Source organism: Colossoma macropomum, unplaced genomic scaffold, assembly GCF_904425465.1.
Source record: "Colossoma macropomum unplaced genomic scaffold, Colossoma_macropomum, whole genome shotgun sequence".
Lineage (NCBI taxonomy): Eukaryota > Metazoa > Chordata > Actinopteri > Characiformes > Serrasalmidae > Colossoma > Colossoma macropomum.
This window is the reverse complement of record NW_023494810.1, coordinates 20,094,347-20,117,816: the sequence shown is the minus strand read 5'-3', so window position 1 is coordinate 20,117,816 and position 23,470 is coordinate 20,094,347. Positions and strand designations below refer to the sequence as shown.

At 39.4% G+C, this 23,470-nt stretch overlaps 1 protein-coding gene across 1 annotated transcript in view; it reads right to left on the bottom strand.

Moving 5' to 3' along the window:
- The window catches only part of mxra8a (matrix-remodelling associated 8a), a 29,751-nt gene extending 6,502 nt beyond the window's left edge, over nucleotides 1-23,249 (bottom strand). The window contains exons 1-5 of the mRNA XM_036559482.1: nucleotides 22,970-23,249; nucleotides 16,762-16,788; nucleotides 16,081-16,383; nucleotides 15,891-15,992; nucleotides 13,825-14,283 (exon numbers count right to left, since the gene is read on the bottom strand). Of these exons, the coding sequence (XP_036415375.1) occupies nucleotides 13,825-14,283; nucleotides 15,891-15,992; nucleotides 16,081-16,383; nucleotides 16,762-16,788; nucleotides 22,970-23,030 (952 nt within the window). The 5' untranslated portion in view covers nucleotides 23,031-23,249. The remainder of the gene's footprint in view (nucleotides 1-13,824; nucleotides 14,284-15,890; nucleotides 15,993-16,080; nucleotides 16,384-16,761; nucleotides 16,789-22,969) is intronic.
- Nucleotides 23,250-23,470: the final 221 nt, after the last annotated feature.

Here is a 23,470-nt window from a genome sequence, read left to right as displayed (position 1 = left end):
TTGAGGCCCCTAAACTGCACCATGCATTTTCTCTTCGATAACATTGATGTAATATATTTTTAAGGAAATGTGGATGATTTACTAAACCGGAAGTAGATTTCATTTAAGTCAAAACTCAACTGGTTCAAAGGGTTAATGACAGTGTATTGTTTGGCTGTTCACCTGTGTTAGCTTTAAAGCTCTCTGTCCATTTATGCATGTTACTCTAACATGCACAAGTCTATGGCATGAAATATTTTACTCCAACATCTTACAGCAAACGTTCCTGTGCTGTAAGTAGGTAATGTAATTTGAGTGGTGGTGTTTTTTTCAAAATTTCAGCAATGAGTTTCGCCTATTCTTCTGACTGCAATGTGTTTATCGCAGAAATTCATATTACAGTGCTGATAAAAAGCATAACTCATCTTGCAGCTCTAATGCTTCTTCATGTTGCAATTTCCAAAGTCTCTATCTCTTGATCTCTCTATCTATTTATGTGTCCATCTATCTATCTATCTATAACATGCTCTATGTGCCCAAGCCAAAAAAGTAGAAGATTCTATTCCAGGAGATAATATGCTTATTTTGCGGTCAGTAAAAACTCCTCTGCAACCACTGCCAAAGAAGCTCAGCCCAGGCAATTTGACTTCCTACAGCTGCTTGGCCTTCAACAGATTCCTTCATGGAGAGCAGGGTTCATCAAGCTCTTGGATTGGCTCCTGTCTCCAGAGCACACAGAGGAAGTAAAGCTTTTATAGAGCCAGTAATCTGGAACAGGAGCTCCTCAGGAACCATGGGATTGTCCTGATTTCATGGCCACTGGGGTGGACATAACCCAGTGTTTGGCTGCTTTGTTTAAAAGCAAACGGGAGAGCATCAGTGTCCTTTGACCTTGCAGTAAAGTAGATAGTGTTCAGAGCCTCTTAAACACAAGAGCCAAGCTTTGTTTCACTGATATACCCAGTGTGTATTGCTGGATTTTTAACAGCAGTGTTTCTCCTAACTCTTCTTCCACGAGAAGAAGCAGAAACTTGCCTCTTTTGAAGTCAAATCTTTTTGTAATATTACCTTGTACACTATGTTGTATTCAGTGCTCTAACTTTCAATACTTCAGTTTCAATTCTTTATGTGGGCTAAAGGCCAAGTTACACCAGACATGTTTCTGAAGGATTGATTAACCATCCGACAGAACAGATACAGTTTCATTTTAATCAATGTTTCAGCCCATGGATGGGCTAGATGCACCTCTTATGTCCACTAAAACACTAGCCACTACATCCAGAATTGTTTTTATTTTTTTTCTGTATTGGCTTTTTTATATATATATATATATATATATATATATATATATATATATATATATATAATATATATATATATAAAATGTTGAGTAAAGCTTAAAGCTCAACAGAGATCCAGTCCAGGCACACACTCACTATCTATAGCAATCTAAACTATATTTAAAATAATAATTTACTCAGATGCTTTAATCTTCATGGCTTAGTAGTAGCAGAACAGCTCTTCCATGTGTGGAGGCTACTCTTACAATGACAGGCCTTCTACCTTACACAAATAGCAGCAAAAACTAACCAAGAACCAAGATTCTGTCACATTAAACAGATCTGCTATTTGTGGTGTCAAGATTTAAATGTGCTGTGAAACTATTCAAAAGGAAAAGGAGAAAAAAGAGCTTAGATTCCTTCATGAAGTCGTTTTGTGATGCTAAATTGACTCTCATAGGCAGAGACACCACCATGAGCATAACTAAAGATTATTATAGTGTTTGGGAAAGGACAGCACATTGTACTGCATTATGGGATTGTCTGCCAAACTGGCAGGGTTCGTTCTTTGTTTACATGCTGCAAATACTCACAAAGAGATAGTCACCTGGTTCCAAACATGATAAATCCACTAAAGGATGTAAAATTTTTTATCACATTATGTCTATATGATTAAATCTATAACACAAGCTTGAGCTTGATGTTTATTCACATTCTCACTGTGATGCTTCACATGCACTATTTAACCAGAGCTGCATCTGAAAAGATGATCAAATCTTCCTTTCTGATCTGTTTTTCTTGCTTTTAATCTGATTGGCGACCTGTTAGTCATGTAAAGCCACATTCTAGTCATCTCTGCAAACATATTTACTGAGACCATAAGCTACAGATCAGCCAAGATCAATGAAAGCAGGTAGTAAAGTTAGTGTTTTTCAACTATTCTAAACCAGCCCGGACTAACAATCCCTTCCACAATGTAGGGGTGTACTTTTTCCACATAAGGAAATGGCATTACTGTTTATTTCAATTATATAAAGAATGACCAAAATGTTCATTCTAAGTCACTTGTTAAATTATGTCACCTTTGCGTTAAAAACAGCCGCCGTTGAAACAGCAATAAGAAGTAAAAAGAAGCCGTTTCAACTAGTGCCATACGACGATAAAGTAACTGGTTAAGCTAGCCACGTCTGGAGCAATTTGGTAATCTTGCACCTTGGATGGAAACAGCTGTGCATTAGTATTTTTTATTTTTTTTTTAAAAAAGGAATTTTTGGAACTTTCGCCTGGCAGATTGTGCATTAATTATTAAAGATGGCTGAAAGTGCTAGAAACCAGCTTACCATTGAAGAATATAGGCAAAGTAGAACGCCAAAACCCACGGAAAGGGCATTAAATGAGAAGTTGCACAGACTTACTGGAACCAGAAAAGGGAAAATTGCTCACCTTACCATAAAAATGAAAAAGTTGGATGATCTCATGGCAGATGATGGCAACCTTTGCAAAGTGATAGAGCTGCTGCAAGGCGATTTCTTTAACTTGTGTAAAGAAATTTCAGTGATTAATGATGCAGTAGTTGCCTTGATTGACAAGGAAGAAAAGGAATTAGATCAGGAATGGTTTAATACTAAAATGGCAACAGTAACAAGTTTTACTGAGAAAACCAAGGAATGGATCCGGTTCCAGCATGATGTTAAACAAAATGAGGGAAACATTACAGATCCTGGAAAAGATGTCCTGTATGAAGCAGTGGAGGATGAAGTGGACATGGGAGATAGTGTTTCACAGATTAGTTTAAGAGACTGCAGACCTAAAAGCAAGCATTGCTCTATACCTTTATGTCGATCAGCAGGTTCAGAACGTAGCTCATTGTCCTCAGTGGGTATGAGAGAGGAGGCTGAACATGCAGCACTGGTCGCATATGCTGCAGCTCTGGAAAGAAAGCAAGCCCTTGATCTCCAAGAAGCACAACTTAAAGCTAAAAGGGAACAGCTAGCAGCTGAAACTGGCTGAATCCAGTGCAAGGCTGAAGGTTTTGAAAGTATATGAGGATGAGCAAAGCGGCACGAACAGCTATGTCTCTAAGAGGTTATCCAGAGTTAAAGCAGAAGGAAAACAAGAGGATTTTCCACAAACACATCCCTCCATTCAAAGAAAGGCTACCTCAAGGCTATTAGATATGCCATTGCACGTCTCAGAAGGTCCACGTACACAAAGGCATCGGTCAGAGTAGCAGAGTCAAACACAAAATGCAAGACATGACGGGGACCTCCAGGAGGTGCTGCATAGGCAGAGTGTCATCACCGAAATGCTTGTCAAGCAGCATAATCTGTCAAGTCTGCCACGAAAGGATGTGCCAGTATTTAAAGGTGACCCTCTCTCCTATAAGTCCTTCATTCGGGCATTTGAGCATGCTGTAGACAGCAGGGCTGAAAGTCCTCAGGACAAATTTTATTACCTTGAGCAGTATACCAGTGGTGAGCCACAGGAGCTTGTCTGTAGCTGTGAGCATATGGCACCAGAAAGAGGCTATGAAGAAGCCAGAAGGCTACTCCAGAAGCACTATGGTGACGCGTTGAAAATTGCCAGTGCCTGCATGGACAAAGCACTTAATTGGCCGCCTATCAAATCAGAAGATGGTAAAGCATTGAATGCATATGCCCTTTTTTTGACTGGATGCAAGAACACCATGGGTGATCTGAAATTCATGGAGGAAATGGATAATCCTACTAATATGAAGGTCATTGTTTCAAAACTTCCTTACAAATTGCGTGAGAAGTGGAGAGTAATAGCCTTTGAGATTCAAGAGAAAGGAAGAAGACGGGCCAGGTTCTCAGAACTGGTTGAATTCATTGTTCTACAGGCTAAAGTAATCCTGGACCCACTGTTTGGCAATTTATTGGAAGGTCATCCATCAGCAGACAAAAAAGACAAGTCTAAGAAGGAAAGGATATCCAAGAAAGGAGGACAAAAGGGAAGTAGCTTCGTCACAGATGTTGCAGCTTCTAAAGAGAATAATGAAAAAGATGTGACAAACAAAAAAGCTGCTGTAGCTGCATCTCAGAAACACCGTGTCTATTGCCATAACAAACACATGATTGCAGAATGCAGTAAGATCAAACAGTTACCACATGAAGAAAGAATAGATTTTTTGAAGTCTAAAGGGCTTTGCTTCGGGTGTCTTACACAGGGACATCGCAGCAAGGACTGCAAGAAGAGAGCCAAGTGTCAAACATGCCATCGGCGACATCCAGACATACTGCATGTGGACAAGGAAGACAGTGTGGCTACTGACGGAAAGGAAGAAGCTGACGCTCAAAACAAAGAGCTCTCCAGTGCCTGCATATCACTGGAACGTGAAGCATGCATGTATACTGGGGCCGGAGTGGAGTGTGCACTAGCTGTTGTGCCAGTCAGGGTCAAATCAAAGAAGAGTGATAGGTATGTAGAAACATATGCGTTCATTGATCCCAGCAGCACAGCAACCTTTTGCACTGAGGACCTCCAGAGACAACTGAAACTTAGAGGGCGAAAAACACAAATTCTTCTTAGAACAGTGAGTTGCAACAAGGCAAATGATGGTAAGGTGATGAAGACTTTCATTCTCTCAGACCTGGAGGTGTGTGGTGTAGAGGAGTCTTCTTACATTGAACTGCCTAAGGTCTTCACCAGCAGCCATATCCCCGTGAAGAAAGAGAATATCCCCCGACAGGAAGACATCACAAGGTGGCCTTACCTGAAACAGGTACGTCTACCCAGTGTACAGGCTGAGGTGGGTCTACTCATAGGCACCAACAAGGCAATGGAGCCATGACAGCTTGTACACAGTGAAGGAGAAGGTCCTTATGCAGTAAAAACAGCCCTTGGTTGGGTGGTTGGTGGGCCATCGAGAGGACGATGTGGTCTGGGGATGGACAGTGACCTGTAGCAGAGCCATACAGTCAATCGCCTCTCTGTCCTGGAAATAGAAGAGCTGTTACACCAGCAATATGATGCAGACTAGGGAACAACTAAGTCGTTGTGATGGCAGGGTGTGGTACATCCCTCACCACGGGGTGTACCACCCCAAGAAAAAGAAGATACATGTGGTGTTTAATTGCACAGCTTCATACAAAGGAGTGTCTCTGAATGAGCAGCTGCTCCAGGGTCCAATCCTCACCAACACGCTTGTTGGTGTCTTGACGCGGTTCAGACAGGAACCGGTGGCATTAATGGTGGACATCAAATCTATGTTCTATCAGGTCAGGGTCCCAGAAGAAGACACTGATCTTCTGCGTTTTCTGTGGTGGCCAAAGGGTGACCTTAGTAATGAGGTTGAAGAGTTCAGAATGATGGTTCACCTTTTCGGTGCTACGTCTTCGCCCAGTTGTGCCTCCTATGCCTTACGCAAAACAGCAGAAGATGGAAGAGTAACAACTAGCCAGGAAGCTCTGCAATTTTTACGTGGATGACTGTTTAAAGTCAGTTGGATCTGAAGCTCAGGCAGTTGCTCTGGTAAGAGAGCTCCAAGCTCTGTGTGCAAGTGAAGGATTCCACCTGACTAAATGGGTTAGCTCCAGTAAGGCCGTTTTACTTAGCATTTCTGAAGAAGACTGGGCCACCGAAGTAAAGGACTGGTTGGGATGAAGATGAACTCTGTTCAAACTGTTGTAATTGTAGGGCAAATACAGCCCAAGAGACATCGTATACAAAGCAAAATGGCTCAGGTACATAATGACACCTTAAAGCTCTGGGTTTAAACATGTAGGATGCATATGTAATTACCACTTGCCAGCTGAGCAGAGAAGAGTGCAAAATACATATGTAATTACTACAGAAGAACACGGCCATTTTGTTACAGGTCAACTACAGCCAGTGCTTACACATATGTGCTACAGATCAGGTAGTGCTGGTGTGAAGCCCAGTCTCACACCCCAGTCCTGATGTGACTTCCCAAGGAAACTATGTTGCATGTGGATCTACATGACTAACAGATAACTGATCAGAGCAAAATCAAAGAAAACAGACCAGAAAGGAAAGTTTAGTCACCTGTCCGGTTGCAGCTCTGATTAAACAGCGCATATGAAATATCACAGTGAGAGTGCAGATAAACATGAAGCTCAAGATTATTTTATAGAGCTAATTGTAGATTTTATGGAATAAAACTTTCAGCCTCATTTTGTGGATTTATCACGTTTGAAAACAAACATGCTAACTTAAGCTAACTCTTCAAACAGCTCATTGGTGTCAGGATGAAACTGCTTCATCATTTAAGGTGGAACAGAAAACTGGAGTAATAAACTGACCAGCAAGAAGCAAATCTCAAAGCAAATGCAGCTGCAAGGTCAGAGGTGAAGTAGGTTAAGTTGTGAGTGGGCAAGTAACATTAGCTGAGCTGCCAGATGACTAGCATTTACTTGTCTGTGTCTCTTAAACACTATAGACTGACTGCCTCCAGAATCTTCTCCATCTTTAAATATGCCAGTGTCTGAGTGAATAATGTTAAATCCACCCGTGGCTCAGTGAAATGTGGCCGTAACTGAGTTAAATCTGCAGTAGCTGAGTCAAAGATATCAGTAAGATAACTAAGTTAAATGTGCAAGTGGCTGGGGGAAATAACCAGTTGTACATGGGCCTCGAGTGACTTAAAACTTTAGACCTACTTAAAGGAACAGGCACATAAGCCTCACAACAGCAAAAAAGTCTGTGAATGAAAGGAGCAGGGCCGTAACTGGGAGCAGAATTTTAGTGAGGTTCATTTTGCAAAATGTGACCTATATCTCAGAGTGAATAAAATAAAATAACTGTTAAATATGAGTATTACACCAACTGTAAGTTTCTCCTTTAGTTTTTTTTTTTGCTCTTTTTTTTTACCCATCCATAACTGTTATGCACCTTTTTCTTTCATTTCTTCCTTCCCCATCCCTCCATACTAATCACTAATCTAGCCAACTATGGAGCCTGTAGCCTAAACTAAGCAGCTACTGGAACTAGACTAAAGCATGCTGGTTTGGCTAGCAATGTTACGAATGCTTGAAATAAAGACATGAATATTGGAGTTTGCATTTTACATTACTATAGAAAAAAAATACATTAATATGGAAATTATGGTCATAAACTCTTACATTTTTACCATAGGTACGTTATATGTTAGTGCATAGCATGTGTGCTGGGTGGAGGGTTTAGAAAATAACGGCAAATTTTGATTGGCCATAGATTGGCCATTCTTTTTACCTCACTTCCAATAGAGTGACAGCGCTCACAAAAAACAAATCAAAATTCATCATCCTAGAAATGTGGCATAAAAAATATTCTGTTCCCATTTGATTGGGTGGCCAGTGATACTGTGGCTGCACCCCTGAATAGACTGTATTATCATAATGGCTCTGTTTCTATGTTTAATCTCATGAAAGGAGGAAAGTGAAAAAACCCTTCTAAATTACCGAGGTCTGGACCTTGGTGTCCTCATAGCTAGTTATGGCCATGGAAAGGAGGTAACATTACCATGTACAGATCATTACTCCACTAGTTCTGTGGATCCAGACCATCAGTAAAGCTAATTTTATCATTATATTGTTGTTTGACATTCCTCTGGATTTGGTTAAGATACACTCCCATTTCATTTTATTCAAAATGAAGAATGACAAGCCTGAAAAACACAGTAAAACAGCAATCTCTTTAAGCTCTCATAGTGTAAGTGAGTTTTTGCCACATGTAAACAAAGAACGAACCATGGTGGAATGATCCTATAATGTAGCACGACGTAACGTATCTTGGGAGAGTCTATGTTATGAAAGAAACTTAAGTATTTGCTGGTGAGCATTTTTGAACTACACTTCTTTTTGGTATTAAAGTCAAAGGTCTTATTGTGACAACTCTACACTCTTAAAAACACTGTGCACTGTCTTCTACTACTATAGAAGAATCACTTTTGGTTGTCAATCTATGGCTTTTTAAAAAACTCTCATTGGAATTAAATAGAAAGGTTCTTTAGGAAGCAAAAAGTGGTTCCCCTGTGGTAGCGCTCCAAAAAATCCTTTTTTTGGAAGAACGTAGTTTAGATATCTCTGTCTGTGAGTTCAGAGACAGTTGCCTTCCTCTCTATGCTTAAACAGGTCAGCGGAAGGGGCCAGCATATTTTGCTTGGATGGAAGAGGTGGGGGTGGTGCTGAGCTGACCTAAATCCAACACCACCTCCTCCTCCACAGCTCAGAGGCTGAACTACAGCCGCAGCTGACTGGATGCTTTACACATGAAGCAAACTTCCACAGTTTTGAGGATAAACAACAAGTAGTCCAAGCAAACTCCAAAACAGAAAGAAAGCAGGGGTGAAAAATAGAGACAAAAAACAAGGAGAAACAAAAGAGAAAAGGAAGTATGTATAAGAAAAGAGCCAATGAACAAAACACTTAAAACAAACAGAAACCCACAAAAGGTTTGCTTGACTGACAGCAGGAACTTGCAGACAGACAGATTAAGAAAGGGGAAAATGATTCAAGGAAAAACTTCATGCCCATGTCTATGTTGGAATTGCCAAAGCACACAAAATGTGTCACAAACGGGACAGGACAGCACACTTTATCAAGTACACACAGCAACCTTAGTTACTTTACTACTTTTTGTGCAGTCAAACAAACATTCAAGCAGAATCAGAACGTATTTTCTTTTTAGTAATGCGTTCAGCAGTTCTTAGAGTGTTTTGCTCTTTTCTCCCCCGCCCAAAGGCATGTGATGTTATCCCACTGGATTCTACTGAGGTCTGTGTAGACTCGGGTCCAAGACGCGCAAGCATTTCTCAACCATAGAAAATGGTTTTCCCACATTCTCCTATTAGCATTTTTTAAACTAGACTAACACGTCCCCAGACTTCCAACCACAACCCCCACTCCAATTATTAAAAAAAACATATCACACTAAGGATGTAACGATACACTCAGCTCAGGATTTGATTTTATTTTCTGTTTACAACACATATATATATATATATATATATATATGGCTTTCAAAGAATTAAAATAAATTAATCACAGTTTATTACATTATCACATTATGTTGTGTAATTAATCCAGATTAAGTCACATTTGCTCAAATATGACCTTAAAAAATATTTTCCCCATTTAAAAAGCAGTGCATTTTGTTACAGCTACATGAGTGAACAAAATATGCTGCATCAGAGTGTATTTATTAATTTTAATAACATTATTTTCATCGTGTGATTGCAGGGTTAGTAGCTGGAAATAATTCTGGTTTTATCAAGGGAGACATTAATGAAACTTGTGATTTAAAAGCTGTATTTGAGTGAGGTGACAGCAGCATGAGCAGTTGGGGTTTAGGCTGGAACGACAGGTGGTTTGAAGGGTCAAACTAGGAAAATGCATTAATGGCATTTTCAAAAATATAGTGCAGTTTTTATTGCGTTAACAATGCGTTGACTTTAACACCAATTTTATATATTTATGTACCATGCTCAAACCACTCACTGTACAACCCTATCAATACTGTTAACATATGACAGTATCCTGTATTATAACATGACCTTTTTTACTTTGCCTTATGTTATGTTGCACTACAAGCAACTCTGTGATATTTCAGGGTACATATGTTATAAAATCTAATATAATTCATTCTATTTTTCTCCAATATCTGCTTCAGTTTGTTCTGTTGATATCTGGTCGATACAAATACTGAGATATTGGACTGGTGCTATCTCTGGTTTCCGAGTCAATATTCTTGTGATACTTTAAACAAATTTTAAATGATGAAAAATGATGATTGTATCCAAGTTGTTGCACAACCTTCTAATAACACTAGGGACTAGACTCCTAGCCTGGAGCTGGAAGTGTGTCGTATGTGCTGCTGTGATTTAAGTTGGTAGCAATCTTTGTTGTTCAAACAATGCAACTGTATTAAATGGCATAGTCCTTAAATCGGTTTATACCTTAAAACGTGTGTTTATTTGTTTTTATGTAAATATTGTGTAGTGGTTGCTAATTATCAACTTTGGTTGCATTGATACTTTTTACCTCACTTCCAGAAATTAGTATTATTACCAGCAGAAAAGTACCTGGGAGTGGGGCAAGATGGGCTACTCATACTTTTCTTCAACCACTACAAACATGGCTAGAAAACTGTTTTCTTTGTTTACTTGAATGTAAATTAAATATATTTCTTAAATATTTCGGTTTCATTTCATACATACACACACACACACACACACACACACGTTTCCATGTGTGTTAACTTTGGAAGTGTGTTGAAACAGTCAATGTTTATGGAGGTAAATAGTTGTTACACTCCTACTGAGACCACCTCTGTATCTTCTGTATTTCCACTCTTCCCTTCGCTCCTTCACCCTCCTTTCTTCTGCCATTCTCTTATCTAAAGTGAAAAAATCTTCTATTCTCCATTTCCCCCATCTGTCTGGCAGCACTTCAAACACAGATGCACACGTGGCGATCAGGACCAGGGCCAGACAGAAAAAGGGGGTGACGTGCGGGAATTGGGGCAGAGGGTAGACACAGAGAAGTGTGAGTAAAAAGTAGAAGAAAAATGAAACACTTTTTCCAAAGAAGGGCTGAATGGATGTTTGCTGGTAAGCTATTCCTTATCTCAAAGTCTAGTATTAGAGCGTGTGTATACAAGACACTTTTACAGTCAATCCATCCTTTGGGCTACAAGTGTATTCTCCTTGTATTTGTAACTGGAAGCCTTTGTTTTAAAATCTTGAATTTAACAAAAATGAATGCAACTGGCAAAATATTATTTGATTTATCCTCAACAACTGGAAGTTGCTACATTTGGAGTAAAAACTTTTTGATTGATTCTTTTTTTGATTGATTCAGATTTTCTGCTCATGTAGTATTGTATTATACATGAGGGGACAACTAATGCATTTGACAAAAGGTGACCTCTTATAATGTATTTTGAAATATGGACCTAAATAAAGATGTGTTTAAATGTGTGTGTGTATATAAGTGTTTTTGTACATGCCAGTCTTTCTTCTAGACTCTCCCCATCTGTCCTCTTTCTAAGTCATCCAAAAAAAAAAAAAAACTGCCTTTCCTTGTTTTTCCACTTCCAGAGAAAGAGATGAGGAGAGAGAGAGAGAGAGAGAGAGAGAGAGAGAGAGAGAGAGAGAGAGAGAGAGAGAACTAACAGCTGTTGGTTGGGAGAACTGAGCTTGGCCCAGTTTGTGCTGACTATGGTAGGGGGAAATGCACAGCACAACATGTTTAAATGCACACACCAGTAACAAGGCCCACTTCATCTCCTCCCTCACACTCATAAAACAAAAAAATGAGAAGTCAAACTCAAGAACAAGAACCTACAGCAATCAGTACTGAGATGAGTTGCAAAAACAAAGCCACCAAAAACACTGTCAGATCCCAAACACATGTGCTTCCCATTACTTTCACTTCATAATTCAACAATAGCGCCATGGCAGAGATGCAATTCACCAGTAAACATTGTTTAATATATCATCTAGTAATCACTCATCTCTGCCTACACTCTAAAAATCAGTCAGATAGGAATACTTTCTCATTGTAAACATGGCCTACATATACTTCTACTTGTTTTAGCCCTGATATCCAGCCAGCCTTGACTGACATTGCACATGCTTGGTCCTAAGGTGGCCATATTAGTGGCTGTAACTCATTGTTTATAATCAAGAGAATATAGCTTAGAAAATGGGGTGAGTTTCACCTAAGAAACAAATAAATCAGTTTTTTTGACAGGATCTCCGGACTGACTGTGAAGTCGCAGTCACAGACACACAACAGACTTGCACTTCAGGCCTTGTTGCAACACATATGACTGGAAAACTTACGATTTTACTGGACCTTGCAACCTTTCCAGTCGTACAGAAAGCCAAAAAATACATGTTTTTTCATACAGAAAAAAAGGGGTATGATAGCCAGTGTCAATCAGTGAAAGATATTTGAAGTTAAAAAGTATATAAAATGGAGCATATAACCTTCAAGGTTTATCTTAATATATATTTAAGTAAAAGGTAAAAAATAATACAAAAAGGTGGCACTACCAGTTCTAACTTTTGCAAACAACTAACTCTACCAAGTACCAGCAAAAATAAAATCAAAACCTGACTGCCTCAGCCAGGAAGGTTCTTTCAGCAGGACAATGCACACCTCAAAATTAACAAACATGATTCACTGACCAAAGAATTAAGATTTTGCCTTGGCCACCCCAGTTCCCTGACCTAAACCCCATAGAAAGTCTACAAGTAAGCAGATAAAATGTCTAGAGTTGATTTCAAATATGGCATTTGGAATCTCCTTCTGTTAAGTCCCAATATAAAGTCCTTAGTGCCACCACTGCCAGCGAAGCAAGTCATCATTACGCTTACAAATCAAAATAAACCAAATCAGAAAGACAGCAAAACATTAGGGGTGGCCATATAAACTATTTGGTACATTCTTAAAAAGAAAAAAAAAAATCAGTAGTTAGCTCATAAACACTAAAAGACACAGAAAACCATAGAAAACAATTGTGGTGGATGACAGAATTCTTTCCCTGGTGAAGAAAAATCCCTTCTCCACACCTGGCCAGATCAAGAACACCCTTCAGGAAGTAGGCGCATTTGTGTCAAAGTCAACAATCAAGAGAAGACTTCACCAGAGTAAATACAGAGGGTTTACCATAAGTTGTAAACCATCGGTAAGCCTCAAACAGAAAGACCAGAAAAAACTTCTAAAAAGTTCAGGAACAACATCTTATGGACAAATGAAACAAAGATCAACTTGCACCAGATGATGGGAAAAGAAGAGTATGGGGAAGGGAAGGAACAGCTTCTGATCCAAAGCATAACACTTCATTGAGCATGGTGGAGGTAGTGTTATGGCATATTTGGCTGCCAGTGGAACAAGTTTCTGTGTTTATTGAGGATGAGACTGCTTACAAAAGCAGCAGGATAAAGTGTATAGGTTCTATATTATCTGCTCAATTTCAGTCAAATGCTTCAAAACATATTGGACAGTGCTTCATAGTGCAGATGGACAATGAACCAAAGCATACTGCATAAGCAACCCAAGACTTTTTCAAGACAAAGACATGGGATGTTCTGCAATGGCCAAGTCAGTCACCTTACCTCAATCCAAATGAGCATGCATTTCACTTACTGTGAACAAGCAGGAACTGAGGACAGCTGCAGTAAAGGCCTGCCAGAGCATCACCTGGGAAGGAACCCAGCATCTTCTGATGTCTATGGGTGTCAAGCTTCAGGCAGTCATTGACTGTCATTTTTAATACTTGGATCCAAATACTTTGCAATTTAATTTATGATTAAATTAGTTTGTCCAATTACTTTTTAGCCCCTAAAAATGGGGTGAAGGGGCGGCGGGCTGTGCATAAAATGGCTGTTACAACGTTCAACTGATTTGAATGTCAATACTCTCAAATTAAAGTTGAAAATCTGCACTTTAATTTAAACTTCAATACACCGCGGTAGGCGGTCAACACCCAAATTTTGTCAACAACCAAATTTCTGAAGACCTGACTGTATATGTAAATAAATATATAAATGCACAGATTTGTCAACACCCTTTTTAAGTGATGATAACATTTATCTTACTGGGATCTTCATTGGGCAGCGCTTGGGGGGCATCAGTAGGGGCCTGTGGGATGGGTGGGCCAACAGTCAGCTGAAAGATGCGTCTCTCGTGCAGGCCACAGTAGTGGTGGTGCAGATGGCATGAGTACAGCCCTTGGTCAGTGGGCTGCAGGTCTGAGATGATGAGCGAGAAATCTCCTCGTGAGAAAGCTGTGGCCGAGATATTCATCTTCTGCTGAATAAAGAGTGGCCCATAATGGCGCCGCTCTCCTGAAGCATACAAGTCGATAAGGCGGTCAGCACGGTCATGACGGACCCCTGGTGGCTGGCGGTCCCAGTGCACCACTTGCTGCTGCTCCTCCTGGTTGTTGCCCTCTGTCCAGATGGGCCGGCGGTTCACGCAGGGCAACGCAACTGTGCTGTTCAACAGGACCACATACACTGCCTTCTGCCCATCCCAGAAACGCCGCTCCTTGTGAGCTGTAACCACAACAAAAATTCGATTAACACAGATTCAGTTTTCCTGACAGAAAAGGCAATGTTCAAAATGTCTGTGTGCGTCATACAAAAAGACCAGGATCAAAAGGTTCTGGGTAAATAATAATGGTATGAGCATAAACCGAAGGCAGAAAAGGTTTCTGTTAAGGCTGTACAATATATTGCTTGTCAGTTATATATATATATATATATATATATATATATATATATATATATATATATATATATATATAAAAGGACGCAACATGCAAATGAGCCCTCTAACCAGACACCTGTGGAGGTCGGAATGAATGAAGTCTTTCGCATGGTCCTACAAATGTAAATAATTCCGGTCAAAAATAATACAGGGCAATCTTTTACCACATCTTGTTAAGCCATCACTGAAGGGTTTTAAATATATTGTAATTATATCAGAATTTTAATATGTAGCAAAATAATTAAAATGTGGTATTTGCTTCATATTGTACAGCCTCAATTCTGCTAAGATTTAAGATCCTCTGGGTCATCTAAGGCCTTGTTTAAATACTCTTTTTAACATGTCTACGCCAACTTTGACTCACTACTTGGAAATGTGTCACGTTACACAAGTGGCCATTCACAGCACAAGGGAATGCAGGGACAGAGAAGAGTAGATTTTTCACACTTGCCTTCAGCTACAGGACTTAGTCACAGTGAGCTAATCGGCTAGCCATGCAAACTTTGAAATGCAGAATGTTTTTTGACAAGCTTGAACATAACATGCATATATTTTATGACTAATCACTTTATCTGGCAATAAACTTTGGTGTAGAACTGTAGCATATAGCTTGTATTTTTTTGTTGGTGCTGTGTAGCTCATTTAGCTTGCTAACTAGCATAACAGATGTAGTATTTTGCTAATTCAAATCCATTCTGAACGCAGCACACTGGTTCCAGCTTGAAAATGGAATTACGTCATGTTGCAATGATTTCTGGGCAAGTTCTGCCGTAAGTTGACCCTTCACTTGAGCTTCTAAAGTATTGGAATGGCCCTTAAGACAGCGTCAGGGTTTCCCTCAAGGGGAAATGGCGAGGCAAAGTTGACAAGGGCTTGTTAGAATGAGCATTGGAGTAGGAAGCGATTATATAGCTTATCTTTAAAGGAATATTATTAATGACACATGTAACAATGCATCGTGGCATCATCATGTGACAGTGTGCATCGTGGAGATATTCAGTAAAGTATGACATCTAATGTATTGCCATTAAAATTTGCAAACATTTTGCATCAATGAACAACTCACTCTAGCACTCCTCCTGCCTCCCAGCTCTAGTGTCATCAGTAAGCTGTGCAACAAAATGACTATAGCCATCCTCATCAATCTTCATTCGAGTTATGTTAAAATATTAACCAAACTGAATCATGGACTGAGTCTATTGTTACTCCCCTACTAGTAATTAATGAAATCAAAAAGGAACCAACTAGCAACCACTGTAAGTAGGCCAATGTTCACTGGCTTATTTTCATGATTTCTGTGTAAAGTAGAGGTATCGGTGAACTACAAGTTGCATTAACACTTGGCCATATCTGTACTGTCCAGAAATGAGTACACAGAGAGAAGTTAACCAACCTGATTTGGTGACATTGAGCTGCACTTTGATTGATTCATAGAGATGGCAGTAGTGATGGTGAAGGTTGCACGAGTAGATGCCTTTGTCAGTCATAGCCACTTCTGTAATAAGGATCACACCACATTAAATGAAACAAAAGGATCAATAGGCATTTTGCACCAGCTCAGAAAACAAAAGAACAGTGCTTACTCTTGATAACTAGTGAGAAGTTGCCATCTTTGAAAGCAGTCTTGGACATACTGATGCGTCCCTGGTTATAGGCATTATACAGACGCTGATCTCCTGCAGAAAACATGTCCAGAACACGCTCCATGGCGTAGTCTGGAGTGCTGCGGAACAGATCCCAGTGGACAACACGCTGGCGGTCTTTCAGCCGGTCCTGGGTCCACACCATGCGCTGGCTGTGACACTGCAGTACTGCCTGAGACCCCTGAGGTGCACTAATATTGTACATGGCCACCACCACACTACTGCCATCACTCTGGCCTAGTACTGAGAGAAAGAAAATAAATACATGAATGATTCTATTAATATAATAAAATAAACACTACAATTGCTTCTGTGGTAAAGCATCCACTTATCAGCAACACTGAACAAAGAATGCAGTCAAAGGAATACTCCAGCATTTTTCAGTCTACTCTCCATCCGCCACATCTGATATAACAATTCCATTGCAATGCTGTAACATTTTACCATTGGCTGCTATTTATGCCAAGTGTGTTTTGAGTAAAAAAAAAAGTCCTGTTTTTTTAACAAGTACAGGAAAATAATTGTTCATGGCAATTATCTGCATGCTACAGATGTGGCAGACAAAGATTAGACTGGGAAATGCTTGAGATCAAGATCCTTTAAAGTGTATAAGGGGCTCACCAGTGGTGAAGAGAGATAACACAGCAACTGTAACAAAAGCAAACAGAGAAAAATGATTAAAATCACACACAAACAAAACAAGCCAGCCAGCATGAGGCTATGCCAAGAGCAAGGATGCAGATCCCCCTCTTATACTTCCTCCCAGGCTGAGTACCCTGCTGACCATATGGTCCCAGTCGTCTCCCGTAACAACTCTGTTAGCGATGGTGGACACTGGCTAACTGATTTGCTGAGAAAAATCCAGAGAGGTCCAAGCCCATTTGTCAAGACATATGGCTATTTGGCTACATACACTTGTTGCACAAAAAATACAAAGGTGGACTAAAAATACGACCAGAAGTTGCTTTCAGCTCTACAACTTGGTTTTCTACCATGTCCCTCAAAGGGACAAACCTCTGTGGTTTCAGGATAAGCTTAGGACCAAGACAGTATACTAAATATTTGAATAAAATGTTACATAAACCTGAATTAGACTTATTCAGTTGTTTAAAAATAGAGGCATGTCTCACAACCACAGATCGGTTTCTGTCTACTTTCAGCCATTAACTTTGATTGAAGTGAAGAAATACTTCACTGCTCAAAAAAAAAGTCAGTAACACATTCCATCGGGCATTTGTAAGTTTATTCATATAAATTTATCATCAAGGGTTTATGACACTGTGTGACATTTTTGTTTGGCAATATTGTAAAACAGAAATTCTCTTCTACTTCTGATTTTCATCTCATCTCTGTGCTCTTCTTTTACAAAATAAAAATTGAAGAATTTATTGAGAAATACTACCTATGCATACTTTACCATACTCTACAAGGAGGTAGCTACTGTACTCTTCAAGATAATATTTAAGGAGTACTGCGGTACATCTTGCAACAACGCTACCCATGATATGCTCAGAAATGCATTTAGTATGTAATGCTGTGTAATTTATCACAATAACGATTATCATCATATTGCCCAGCCCTAGTTTCTAGTTTACAGTTTATAGCTGGGACTGTACCGGTCCTCACTTGCATTTTTTCTACTTACCTGTCAGGGTATTTCCAGTGATGTAATGTTTAATCCAAAGATGATCACAAGAGACCTTATATAAAAATAGCCTATATAGCTAAAACGGATTAAAGTGCTAAGTGTTTGACTGGGGATGGCTGAAGCATACCACCAAAAGCTAATTAAGAGGCTATTTTATAGTTGGAAAACCAGACACTTGTAAAAGAAACTGAGTCCCTTTCTTTATTGTCCCACCCAGACAAACCATATATTTAAAAAAAACACACACAAACAAGATCGTACATACACGCAGCTGTTCAGTGTTCAAGAAGTACTGATGATGTCCTCTAATTCCCTCTAATCTCTTTTATCATAACAATAACATATTGTCATGTTGCCCAACCTCTAACTAACAGCATGCAGTTTCATCACATCACAGACAAAAAGATGCACCAGACACATAATATAAACACAATTATGCTGCACACAAACGCTTCTAGCTACACAAAATCAGAGATGTATTGTCTAAACTGACAAGAAATACATGCTCACAATTGCACAAATCAAACTAACATACTAAATCTTTCACTTACTAAGTGTAAATATTAAGCAGAGTGAACACTACAGAAAACTCTGTTGTGTTCCCTGGACAGCTGTTTCAGCAGCTGTGGTTAGAATTCAAATGAGTCAGCTTCTGGCAAAAGCTGTTCTACTCAAGTAATTCCTTTTGCTCAGGCTTGTCAAATGTTTACAAAGCTTTCAAAGTTTTGCTCAGTGTTTTTAGCTTCAATAGACATTCAACAGACCACCTATCATCTTTCTCATAGAGTCTTTCTCGTAGCGAGGTTTACAGCAGTGGCCAGTTACAATGTACATGTTATTAGCTACTGAGGTTAAAGGACACATATCTTACGTTTTATTTGTACTTTACATCTTTCAAGATCCACTTATGATTATTCTGTGGTTTTATGTTACTGTGCTTAAAGATGAACACATTTAAGATTTAAACTACCCTTTTTGTGATTGGCTGCCCTGTATTGTGCATAATCCAAAAAGACATAAGGCAGGGCTAAACTGCTGGAGGCTAAATGGGTGAACGTATGTAAAAATGTTGGTTTATGTGACATCACAAAAAAGTACATTTAAATTAGGCTGTGATTGCAGCTTACTTTCAATATATGGGCTATATGCACTGGGGCTTGAACAGTACATATTTAAACTTTAACAATATTTACTTACTACATGAAACTGTTATTTCAAAAAAAGTTTTCCATGATGTAGGAACTTCACATATTTTTTCAAGTGTATGTATACTTTATTAAAGTATGTCCATATAGGAGGCTTTTTACCTTCACTCAAATACTTTTCCAAAGTAAAATATATTATTCTTCACTGCAATACTTTTTGCATCATATGTGGATACTTGTGACTCTCAAGTGGGATAAAACTGAACTGCTGAAAATATTTGATGCACTTTTAAAGAGAAACAATGTAGTCACTATATTTTCTAATCACAGTATTTATATCCATCTGAATTAAACATTTAACCAAGGATTTTCCCTTTTGCTCAAGTACAGGACTCATGTTCTTTGTGTGGCGGCCTGTCAGTGTCAACTAAGACAGGAGGGAAAAGAAAAGCCCTGAAGGAACAATAAAGGAAAAGCTGGTAATGAGCATATGTTAGAAACCAGAGGAACACATGCACTTCAGAAAGAAAAGGGGGGCACAGAGACAGAGAGAGGGTGAGAGTGACAGAGAGAGAGACAGAGAGACAGAGAGAGGGCGAGTGACAGAGAGATAGAGAGAGACAGACAGAAAAGAGAGAGTGATAGACAGAAAAGAGAGAGAGAGAGCGATAGAGAGAAAGACCGAGAGAGACATAGGGTGAGTGAAAGAGAGACATAGAGAGACAGACAGAAAAGAGAGATAGACATAAAAGAGAGAGACAGAAAAGAGAGATAGACATTAAAGAGAGAGACAGAGAGAAAAGAGAGAGAGAGACAGAGAGAGATAGACAGAAAAGAGGGTGAGTGAGACAGAGAGTGAGTGAGACAAAGAGACAGAGGGTGAGTGAGACAGAGAGTGAGTGAGACCGGGAGAAAAACAAAAAAGGGGAGAGGGAGAGAGAAAGTGAGAAAGAGAGACAGATAGTGAGAGAGAAACAGAGAGACAGAGTAAAAGTGAGAGATATAGAGACAGAGTCAGGGAGGTGAGAGACATGTGAGAGAGACAGAAAGAGATGGGGAGGGAGGGAGAGAAAGAGAGAAAGAGAGATAGAGAGAAGGATAGTGCGAGAAAGCGAGAGAAACAATCAGATAGATAGAGATAGAAAGAAGAGAAAGAGAAATAAAAAGAAACGGGGGGGTCTTCTGACAGGAATGTGCAGAGTGCTCTCACGTCCATGGATTCACATCTCCAAAACCCACACGCACTTCACACCAAGCTGCACAGCTCAACACCTGCGCACAAGGGTGTGAAAGCTATACTTCCTATGCTCTCCTTTTTGTCTTTCTCTCAGAGGGTGAGTGAAAATTAGTTTTCTTGGACTGAGAGAAGACACGGGTTTGAAAATAACTGTTACATTACATCAGACTTGGCTAAGCTGTGTCTCCAAAATTGGGGGATACTGGGTAACTTAATCTGCAAGAGCAGCAGTTTTTGTTCCGGGTAAAAATGAAGGGGATTTTCTGAATGGGAAATTTTGGAGAACTGGAAATGGATTTAATTAAACACTGGCTTCTCTTCGGATGACTATCTGTGCGTCACACTCTGTCAGAGCATTATTCACTTACTCTATAACTCTTCTCTTATTTATTTTTTACCTTATTTTATGTTTTTCCCTGAGGTACACGTAAAACATCTGTGTGGTTTTATGTATCAAAAAGTCATTATTCATTTATACATGACCACTGGCCAACATCTATTTAGCCCTCAGGATTAAACAGGCTGTTTTTTGTTACTGTGCCTTTAAGACTGATATACATAAATGATATGTGGTCTGATCAGCTGCCCTGTATTGCGCCTCAAATAGAAGTACTGGCTGAAACATTCCTTATAACTTCAGCGTGAGCTGGACTAAACAGCTATAGTCTAAAAAGGTGGACATATGTAAATGCCTTGTTTTCTGTGCTGTTACAAAAACAGTGAATTCAAAACAGGATGTTTTTTGCAGCTTTGTTTCCATATAAAGACAGTACAGACCTAAACAGTTTGTTTTAAGACTAGCAATGGGCCTCATTCACCAACTGTTCTTTAGAATAAATTTCTTTTTAAGACCTACTTATGCAGTTTTCACAAAGATTCTGACATTCAGAAAGTATTATTGGTGAATGAGGCCCAAGGTTTACATACATCTTATTTCAAAAAAAGTAATGAAAATGTGGCTTTCCACATCACAGGCCCTTTAAATCACAACTTCTTTCTAAATAAAATAGAGGTGTTAGCTCTCTTGGCCAGAACATTGTGCTCTGAGAGGTAAGTACATTGAGGCCATGTTGACACATGTTCTGCTACCGGCGGTGTGTGTTCCACCTGGGCTGGGCTTTTCTGCTGTCTTCAAGATCTGCTGAGTGTGCAAAAATCTAACATTCTAACCGGAATCTACACAAAAACAAATTAATTACCATGAATGGCATGCATTAAACCTCAACCGCACGCCAAAATGGTACAAGTTATAACGAGTCATTTCAGACTAAACAGAACTGCACAGTACAAAATTAATTCACAGAAAAACATCACGCTGTCCAAAACGGCCTCAAAGAATTTTGCAGGATGTAATTAAAAAACCCATTAACCTTTAAGAAAGCACATTAAGCATTTCGAGGGCTTAATAATACTCACGTTACATGTATGTACACCAGAGCATGTATGTACTGTATCTCCAGAGCACATCAGAAACCAAAAAGGGTTCGTTTGGTTACCCAAAGAACTTTAGAATAGATGGTTCTGTTTAATGCGTCCTCACAGCTACCTTACAGAAAGCTATTACATTAAATGGTTAAGAATACACTGCCTGATCTCTGAAACATTGTTTATGATAGTTTTCATGATGGAGATTTACAAAATAGTTCTTAAAGAAAGTTTATTTTTCTGATTTACCACCATTTTACTGTTACCGTCATTACATACAAAACTCAAGAGATAAAGGTAGGTTAATTTCGGATTTCGGAGTTTGTAGGTTTCCCTGAATTGCACCATAAAATAAACCAATACAAGAGAGATTTTTTTTAGTGTAGTGACCTTGTTTTGCAACCAAATTTCAAAACTGGACCAAGACAGACCACTGTATTGACTCTGTCTGTGAGGAAATGAGTCAGTCTTAGTCAGATATCTTCTTCTGGTTCTGAATAAACCCATATGTCTCTGTTCTTGGTGTGAGGAACTAGTCCAAACTCAGTTGAATCATTCAAAGTTTCTTGCTAACACAGCAAAAAAAAGGTGAATCACTTTGAGTGTCCTTCCAAGACCACCACTGGTTGAAAAGGCCATATGATGACTACCTACCCAAAGGGTGTCTTCTCCACGCAAAATATTGTCAACGTCCAACGGTACCAGGCCTGCCTTAGGCTGACTAACATCATCCATTATCATGTCTACTCTTCGCCCCTGCTGAGCAATACTGGACTCTCTTCAAAACCAACAAAATTCCACAGCGATAGGAGTACAAAGGAAGCAAATCGGCATGCTTTGGTTCTGCTGCAAAATAACCCATTTTAGAGAATACATCTGGTTTCTCTTTTCCAGAGAATGTCTGTACAAACAGCCACCGCCTTTCAACTCACTTTGTGCATGAGTCCGGAAAATAAACTTATAGCTATTTTCCTTCAAGTACCTTAAGGTTTGGCAGGAACAAACTTTTGCTTTACTTCAAAACAAAGAAGTAACACTGGTGCTCGAAATGTCCACATGCACCAGCTGGTTAGGACATTGGTCTTCGTCATAGATAAGGCTAACTAAAATAACCTTAACCTCTTCAAATAAATAAACCAAACGTTCACACAATGTCACAGTTTTGGCAATTTACAATTAGGTCCAAAGGTATTGCAAACTTCTAATAGGTTCTGCCGCTTAAAATGTTTTTGATAATCCAATAATAATAGTACATGTGCATATTTAAATCGAAAACCCTGTTTATTTTTACTATTGATTTCTCATTTACAACAGTGGGCTAAGCCTCACTTTGGTAGACAACAGGCTGAAAACATCAAACAGGTAGATACTCACTCTGAAGAAAGAGCAGCGTCTGGACGACAACGCGCACACCTGCTTTCTTCATGTCAGTCATTTCCCAGACTTCACCTGGACTTAAGAAGTGGCTTTTCCAAAGCGTGGAAGGCAGAAACGGCAGGGACTCTTATCACCTGTACGAGATGGTACAAACTCCCAGAACCGCTCGCTGTTGGTCGACCAGCGACAACAGCAGCAGCAGCAGTGGACCCACCCACAGCTGTGTTAAGCTAAAGCTAAAGCAAACCGGAGCCTCGACTCTCTCCCCCCGTCCAGAACCCCCACTCACCGCCCGGCACTCTCATCCCTTAACTCATGTTCCACATTTCTTCATAAAGAAAGAAAATTCTCCTCACCTAGAACGTTTTACATGTTCTAGATTTTCAGAGGTTACTTAATGCAGTTTAAACTCGTGACTTTGAAGGAGACGATGAAGATCATGCATATTTTCGCATGTTGAGGAGTTTTTTGGGAAGTTAAACGGAAAATAGGAAAGTA